Consider the following 8,969-nt stretch of genomic DNA (forward strand, 5'->3'; position numbering starts at 1 on the left):
CAGGGCAGTGAGATAACAGAGACAATAAAGAAGCACAGACCCATAAACAAAAATATTTCTTTAATCTTTCCAGGTGCAAGCATAAGGGAACAACACAACATGTAAGTGATAATTAAAGCTACACTATGTAACTTTTTCAAATATTTTTCTTGTAGAAATCTGCTCCAAAACTAGTCTCAATTTGGCGCTGATGAAGCTTCCCATGACCCAGACTCTTGAACAGCACTGGCAGCAGTGCAGAGATATTAGCTTCTAAAAGGTTCTGAACAGGATTGACCTCTATAACCAGTCAGAGATTTTCAGTTATTACTGCTTGATTAGTAAGTTTTGTTGCATTCTCATTTATTATAATTTCATAATGACATGTCTGAAGAGCTGGGCAGAGCTCAGCGGAGCGTAGTGGAACATTAGTGGATCAGGGAGAGGGAGTGCTAGGTGGAGCAGAATGAATTGGGATTTGGGGTTTCATGCTAGTGCTACCTTAAATTACATATTGCAGCTTTAAGATGCACAAAACAAAACACACACACACAAAATAGTTCAGTACAAAACAAAAAGGGAAACATAGTCATAAGACCTATTTAAGGCTACTGTGTGCAGCTTTAGGATGTAATTTTGAAACACACACACACACACACACACAAAAGAGAGTGAAATAACTGTGGCACCAGGTCTCAGTGGCACAATTGGAATGTAGAAATAAATTTGAAAATGTCTAGAGTCCTAGTTTCATTAATAAAAAGTGTAAATTAAATATTTACAGACAGTGGAAAAAAGAAGGAAGCTGCTTGTAATGCAAAGGCAGATTTTTCTGGCTACTCTCTATACATGAATATTCAGTAGCTCTTCACAGCTGGATAGTTGCCGGGATTTCAAGTGTGTTTACAGTATGTGTGCATCACTGGCAGCTTCCTCTTCCTTTTCTGACTCAGTTTCACCCCGAGGGCTTTCACTTGGTTTCTTGAGCTACATTTTGAGTTATTTATTTCACAGCTTTTTTTTTTTTTAACTCAAATTATATAGGCCAAGTTTAAGACAAATAAACTGCATGAAAAGCAAAGATGAGTTTAAAAAAGCTTGTTACGTTTAAAACATTTTAAAACAATCAAAAATATGGTTTGTGAGAATTTATTATTAATAACACATTTTGAAAATTGTTTCAAATAAAATGTCTGTGACATCAAAAAGTGGATCAGATAGAAAATCACAACACACTGGAGAAAATATAAGAAAAAAGTACAATGAAAGGAATTTTTCCACTATTAAAATGAGAGAACATGCTGTGACAGTAATTGTTTAGTCAGGGCTCTGTTACTGTGGCACTCTAGTTACATACACACACCTGCTCCTGACTCACATAAGGTGCACTCACTCAAGCCCCGGTTGTGATAATAGTGGAAAAAACTCCATACGAGATGGACTGATCCATGTTCTCACTCACGCGAAAGCTCCACGGCCGGATCTGTTGGCTTCTACTCACCCCTCTCCTGTTCGTCCTCTTGTTTGCTCTCATCTACCATTTTCTCAGCCTCTGTGTCACCTGAGGTGTCGCCACTATGTTTGTTCTCGTTCCCTGAGGGGACGCTGGTGTCAGAGATATGGATCTCTGTGCTGTCCCCTGCACTGCCTGGTGTATCTGAGTCTTTAGCCATGGCAGACTCAGCGGCTTCTTCTGAATTTGGTTTGTCTGTTGGAGTGACATCTTCCTCTGGATCGACCTCTTCAGGTTGCTTGGTTGTCTCGTCCTCTCTCAAGTCTTGTGTGGCTTCAGTGTCACTCTCTTCCCGGTTGCTGCCTGAGGAGCTGAAGCCTGAACGAGATTTTATATCTTCTGTATGAGAAAGATGGAGGATTTTAAATTGAAGAAACCTCCAATTTATAAAGTACATCAATAGAAGTAGTCTCAATCTAGGGAAATTTATAATGAATCTTCTTAAAAGATGATTTGTTGGTTTACAAAGAAAACATTGTAATTTTTCTATATGAAATTCAGCATCTCACAGATCCATAGATCAGCAGAAGTGAGTGTCTGAACACTGTTTTGCTTCATTAAAAGCAGGTGTTCAATGAATAAATGATGGGGGATTAAATGCTACCTTAGTTATTTTGCTCTCATGCTCGAAAGTACTTGAAGGATGTGTTCAGACAAGGACATTCACCCACCACCCTTCTTGTCGTCTTCAGTCTCAGAGGCTTCTCTCTCTTGAACCTGCCTCTCACTTTCACTGGATGGAGATGGGGATTTCTTTTCTTTCACCTGAGCATCTTTTGCAGGGCCCTCATCATCTTCTTCAAAGTCTGCTTCATAATCTTAGAGTAAAGAAATTGATTGAGATACGTGGTAGAGAAAAATGGGTTACTACAAACCCCAATTCCAATGAAGTTAGTACATTGTGTAAAACATAAATAAAACCAGAACACATTGACTTGCAAATCCTTTCTGACCCATATTTAATTGAATGCACAACAAAGACAAAATAGTTAATGCTCAGACTGATAAACTTTGTTTTTTGCAAGTATTCACTCATTTTGAATTTGATGCCTGCAACATGTACTAAAAGAGCTGGGACAGGGGCAACAAAATACTGGAAAAGTTGAGGAATGCTCAAAAAACACCTGTTTGGAACATTCCAGTGGTGAACAAGTTTATTGGAAGTAGGTGAGCGTGATGATTGAGTATAAAAGGAGCATCCCAAAAGGCTCAGTCATTCATAAGCAAGGATGAGGTGTCCAACAGTCCAACAGTTTAAGAACAACATTTCTCAACATACAATTGTAAGGAATTTAGGTATTTTATCATCTACAGTCCATAATATCATCAAAAAATTCAGAGAATCTGGAGAAATCTCTGCACATAAGTGGCAAGGCCGTAAACCAACACTGAATGCCCGTGACCTTCGATCCCTCAGGCAGCACTAAGACATCATCATCACAGACATTATTTTGTAAAGGATATTACCACATGGGCTCAGGAACACTTCAGAAAACCATTGTCAGTTAACATAGTTCATCGCAACATCTACAAGTGCAAGTTAAAACTCTACCATGCAAAGTGAAAGCCATACATCAACAATACCCAGAAACACCGCTGGCTTCTCTGGGCCTGAGCTCATCTGAGATGGACTGATGCAAAGTGGCAAAGTGTGCTGTGGTCTGAAAGGACCATCCAGATTGTTATCAGCACAAAGTTGAAAAGCATCTGTGATTGTATGGGGGGGGTGTTTGTGCCCATGGCACGGGTAACTTGCACATCTGTTTAGCACCATTAATGCTGAAAGGTACATACAGGTTTTGGAGCAAAGTATGCTGCCTTCCAAGCAGTGTCTTTTTCAGGGACGTCCCTGCTTATTTCAGCAAGACAATGCCAAGCCACATTCTGCACATGTTACAACAGCGTGGCTTCATAGTAAAAGAGTGCAGGTCCTAGACTGGCCTGCCTGCAGTCCAGACCTGTCTCCCATTGAAAATGTGTGGCGCATTATGACGTGCAAAATACGACCCTGGACTTTTGAGCAACTGAAGTCATACATCAAGCAAGAATGGGAAAGAATTCCTCAGTTCCCAAATGCTTATTAAGTGTTGTTAAAAGGGAAGGTGACGTAACACAGTGGTAAAACTACCCCTGTCCCAACTCTTTTGGAACGTGTTGCAGGCATCAAATTCAAAATGAGTGAATATTTGCAAAGGTTTATCAGTTTGAACATTAAATATCTTGTCTTTGTGGTGTATTCAATTATACAGTATATGGGTCAAAAAGGATTTGCAAGTCAGTGTATTCTGTTTTTATTTACATTTTACACAATGTCCCAACTTCATTGGAACTGGGGTTTGTACATTTCTTTCTTTCTCTTCTAAATATATCACTTTATTTTGCATTTTATACATTTAGGAGATTAGACAAAATTTATTTCTTAGTGACTCAGTCATGTTTTCAGCCATTATACCATCTCTGACTTTATGCTCCTCAGCTGCTCTTTCTTCATTGACTTGAGCTGCTGTGTCCTGTTGCTGGCTCATTTCATAATCTGAAGAGGAGAGCTCATCATCTCCAGTCGTCTCTCTCTCCATCTCAGGAGATTCATGTGGGCTGGTGACCGACTCTTCTCTTTCTCTGTCCTCTTTGGCCCTTCTTGGTGGAGGTATGGGCTTTTTGTCCAGTCCCATGGTGATAATGCACCTGAAAAATGAGAACTTATTTAAAAAAAATATTTTTGAGACATTCTGAGAAAAACATTTATTTGCTTTCTTACCCAGAGTTAGATGAACACCACTCTCATGTCTAACCAGAGACCAGGCAGTAACCTTTTTTTTTTTTGGAAAACACAACACTTGACCTGATGGAGCAACTCTCTTTTAGCTCTATCTTTGGTCTCCTCCTCCAGCTTCTGAGGGAACCTTCTGCCTCTTTAGTTCTTAAATGCTCCACTATGTTCACCAGTTAGTCACTAAGCTTGTCAGTCTGCAGTTTATGAGAATCCATGCATCCATCCATCATCTATACTGCTTATCTTAACAAGGATCACGGGGGAGGGGGGGTGAAGTCATACTGGGTGAGAGGTAGAGTACACCCTAGACAGGGTCTATCACAGGGCTGACACTTAGAGACAGACATCCACACACGCTCACACTCACTCCTCCTTTAGAGTCGCCAATCAACCTAAGCTGCATGTCTCTGGGCTGTGTGTGTGGGGGCAGAGTACCCTATGAGAATGGTGAGAGTAAAGCATAACATCAAAGCTGTGTGACAAAACCATAACAATGAGCTGAAAGGGGCTAAAACTCTCATGTGATAATTGTGGATAATTGTGGATTGTTTCATCCACTGCCCCTTTCACATACAAGTAGTCATTAGAGCCATTGTTAATATAAAATATTGATTAGCACTGCTTGAAGATGGAGCCAGGAGAAATTAGCTTATTTAAGCATAAAGACTGGAAATAGGTGGAGACAGTTAGCCTGACTACATTATATAAGGAAGAGTATTGTATCACACAAATTAAACAAGCAAAAAAGAAAAAACTAATATGTTTTTCCCTAAATGACAAACTAGTCCTTTAAAAGTGGGGACTCATTACAGACAAAGTGCACCTGTATAAAGAGACCTTACTTGTAGCAGGGAGAGGCCCCTTCGACACCAGACAGGCCAAAGTGCCCGTTCCTGCCACCGAGCCTGGAGCCTTTCCTGTGTTTGAACTCACAGCAGGAGCTGAGCCGCTCCACCTGCAGCCCGTTCAGGAAGAATGTCAAACTGAAGGGGAAACCTCGGTGTCTCCTTGAAATGAACTGGAAAGTATCTGAAGGATTGAGGATGTAGATGAGAGATACTGCAGGATCGTTATTAAATATGCAGCCTTGAAGTACTGACCTCCCTCAAGGAGCCTGCCTTTGTACACACACAGGTTCTGTCCTCCACAGTGCTGCTGAAACACTTTGACCTCATCCCTCATATCGATGAGGTCGTGGGCGAGATGCACCGTTTTGCCAAAGTACACCATTTTCACACACACTCTGCTCTGGTGTACAGAGCTCCTCAGCAGGGGGTGGTCCTGGATGTAAAACAAGGCAGGTTTGGCCCAGTTTCATATCAGTTTCAGTCAGTATAGGAAATTATTTTAACTTCCTAACCTTGACGTGAAGTGATTGATATTCACAGTTGTGTGTTATGGAGGATGAAAATTAAACTATCTCTATCATGATAAATATAATTAAAATTATCCTTAATTTAAAATATATTATTGCATTATTGTTTTTTCATGTTGTCTAACCTCTTATATTTTGTCTTGATAAATTACACTATGATCGGCAAAAATGGACTAATTTAATATTTGTATAAATAAACTGTGCAGTAAAATACTTGATACTTTTTTTGGTTTAGTTTATTGTCCAGTGTCAGTTTAACCTCTGAGTTAAATGTGCAAATACTGTAAATATTATACAAATGTGTTAAAACACATACGGTTCTGTTTTTGCATTTTGGCAAAGTTTAGACATACAATACAACCTCCTTCTGTTACTGAAGGAAAATCAGTAACTTTCCTAATTAACCCAAAGAACTGCAGCTCATAATTTTGCTGCCAGAGAAAACCTGAAGAGTGATAAAGACCTCGCTGACATCAGCTCCACTGGAGACAGTGGTAGGGCGCAGTCTGCGGCCTCTGAGTGTGCTGCTGCGAGTGACCTTTAACCCCCCTTCTTTTTTCTTTGTAACTGGAGGCACTGGAGTGACAAAGTTGTTGATGACTGGGAGGCAGTAGGGTGAGATGCCACGGGAGGCCTCTGCTGTGGTCAGATGTCTCCAGGACTCCTTGTCCATCTGGGAGGGAAGTTAATGAAGTCATACACGCTGTATGAAAAGACTTCAGTGTGTGTTGTAGCAGAATAATGACAATGTCTCTGTATGTACTGTATGAGCAGTGGTTTTCAGCGTATACAAGTGTTTGTCAGGGAGGTATGTGTCTGCTCAGAGCTTGGATTGGTGATGTGAAATCATGAAATTGTTCATTTTTAACAAAAAGTGGTACTTTAAAAAGATGAAATATTTATCTCAAAATTAATGTCCTTGTCTGTATAGAAAAAACCTGACCCTCCCACCTTCTGTACATATGGGTAGGTGAACAAATTACTGTCTAAAGCATCACAGTCTCACAGTGCAGTTGAAGGGCTGGTTGTTCTCATTGGAGGGCTCAATGACTCTGTACGGGGAGCTGCGTCTGAGAGAAGCTGTGGCGCTGTTGCTGTTGATCGGCTTTAGACGCACCGGCCTCTGCATCTTCCCTGGAGCTGTGTTAGGTCGAGACGATCCCAGCTGCAGCACACACACAGTAACACAAGCACAATCAGCACTCTGCTAATTACAAACAGTGTGTATGTCAGTGTGGAAACTTGCAGTATGTCAGCATTTTCCTTTCCTTCTCTGCACAACACAGATGCATGCTGTTAGATAATGGAATACTCAGTATGTTTTACTATTATTATTATTATTAGTCGTAGCAGTAGTAGAAGTACCTGTAGGCCATGTTATGCTAAATGCAGCCATTTTGCTCTGTTCTTTTACATTTTGTACTGTTTTCTATTGCTGCAAAGAATGTATAAATACACATGTATTTGGTTCACATAACTGTAGGAAATGACATTTTCCTGCTTCTCCTATTGCTGCTTTTTGCATGACATATATGTTGTGGTGTTTTAAGTTTATTCAAACGACTGTTTCCATTTATATCATTTTAGAGTATTTTTCTTACATTACCATTTCACCTTATCTTTACGAATGGCACTCTTCTACCTATTAAATGAATTACAAATGGCACAATAAATGTGTGCGAAAAGCACATTACTAAGCCTATTCTCAACATATCACCACTGGTGCATCTTAACAAGCCTCAGCTTGCTGAAGTGTGAGATGGTTGCACACTTCAGAAGAGAGAGGTTTCTTTCACAGTGCAAATGCAGAAGTCAAGAACAGGATTACTAGCTCTATTTATTCTGGCATCATGGTCTGTGCCAAACAGATCTAATCCCACTGCTTCACATTCACATTCATGTACACACAGAGCAGGCAGCAACTGAGAGAGCTCTTCAGGCTTGAGTGTCAGTGTAAACATGCCAACTATCAGCATGCAAAGGTAATGATTTAGATTACAGACAGACGCTCATCACCTGAAATAATGTCATAAACCCTTGACTGTGGCTTGGCTTTAGATGAGTGCAAATTAATTTAGAGTCCAGTGCAGTGACATTCAGTTAGCTTAACTTAGTATTAAAAACAATCATGAAAAACTGTCTAAAGCTAAGCAGCTGCCAGGCAACCAGCGGAGAATCCAGGAAGCTACTGCTCTGTCACATGAGCTCACCTTGACGACAGCCTGTCCTTTTTACACTTTGATTTTTGTACGACTCAAACTAATGAGATAAAATAGGAGCAGCTGTGGCTCAGGAGGTAGAGCGAGTCATTTCCTAACTAGAGGAGTAGTGGTTCAATTCCCGGCTAGTCCAGCCAACATGTCAAAGTGTCCTTGAGCAAGACACTGAACCCCTGGTTGCTCCTGGTGATAACACCGGTGTGTGAGGGTGAATGACCAAGTAGTGTGAAAGCACTTTGAGTGTGCTGTAAAGCATAGAAAAGCACTATACAAATATAAGACCATTACCACTTAAAATAATTAGTGAGCTTGGGAAGTGCTGGAAGGCAGAGTTTATGCTAAGTGACTGCTTGCTGTACACACATTAGAACTATGTCACTCTACTCATTTAATTTTGATCAAGAAAGCAAATATCTATTTCCAAAAATGTCAAACTATTTCACACAGTAGCTGTCTGGTTTTGACCAAAGTTGAGCAGATGATGCACTTCAACACTGTTTTAGACAATAATTTTAGTGATAAAGTATTCAGATTTTTATTTTTATCTGGTAAAACAGCTCTCACTGATTGGCGTGAAAAAGACTGTATCATGGCATTTAAAACTATTACTCTTGCCCGATGAATACAGTCATTAAAGGCCACCTTTCAAACAAACAAAAAAGGAATTTGACATATTAAATGTGATATTATAGCAGACTCACAGACTCAGAGGATTCAGAGTGCTCCCCCTCTGGCCCCGAGTGCTCTTTTTGGATGCCCCTTGTACCCTTGGGTGGATGTGGAGACAGGATGTGGATGATCTCTTCTTCATACCTTTTAGAGCGCTCCACCTTCAACAAGACCAACCATGTTGTTCCAAATTAAGACATTTGTACAAAAAGACTATTATCATTTAAAACTTTACAATTAGATGACACACATGTTCGATCCTTTGTATTTTTAGAGACACTGAAGAGGATTTTTTTTTTTTACCAGATCAACAACAATTTACAAATGATCTCTTACTAATATGGGCTGACATCATAAGCTGCTTCTTGTTTCATACAAATAAAGTCTTTGCTTTATAAAATAGGGCAGAAAAAAGCAGTGTTTAAATGAAAATGTTGTACC

General features: G+C 40.0%; 1 protein-coding gene across 1 annotated transcript in view; it reads right to left on the reverse strand.

Annotated features, from left to right (window-relative positions):
- Positions 1 to 1,204: 1,204 nt before the first annotated feature.
- Positions 1,205 to 8,969, reverse strand: part of erich3 (glutamate-rich 3) — a 9,592-nt gene continuing 1,827 nt past the window's right edge. The window contains exons 5-12 of the mRNA XM_020607061.1: positions 8,561 to 8,708; positions 6,647 to 6,805; positions 6,104 to 6,313; positions 5,366 to 5,546; positions 5,108 to 5,294; positions 3,945 to 4,177; positions 2,164 to 2,310; positions 1,205 to 1,831 (exon numbers count right to left, since the gene is read on the reverse strand). Of these exons, the coding sequence (XP_020462717.1) occupies positions 1,473 to 1,831; positions 2,164 to 2,310; positions 3,945 to 4,177; positions 5,108 to 5,294; positions 5,366 to 5,546; positions 6,104 to 6,313; positions 6,647 to 6,805; positions 8,561 to 8,708 (1,624 nt within the window). The 3' untranslated portion in view covers positions 1,205 to 1,472. The remainder of the gene's footprint in view (positions 1,832 to 2,163; positions 2,311 to 3,944; positions 4,178 to 5,107; positions 5,295 to 5,365; positions 5,547 to 6,103; positions 6,314 to 6,646; positions 6,806 to 8,560; positions 8,709 to 8,969) is intronic.

Source organism: Monopterus albus, unplaced genomic scaffold (assembly GCF_001952655.1).
Source record: "Monopterus albus unplaced genomic scaffold, M_albus_1.0 scaffold83.1, whole genome shotgun sequence".
NCBI lineage: Eukaryota > Metazoa > Chordata > Actinopteri > Synbranchiformes > Synbranchidae > Monopterus > Monopterus albus.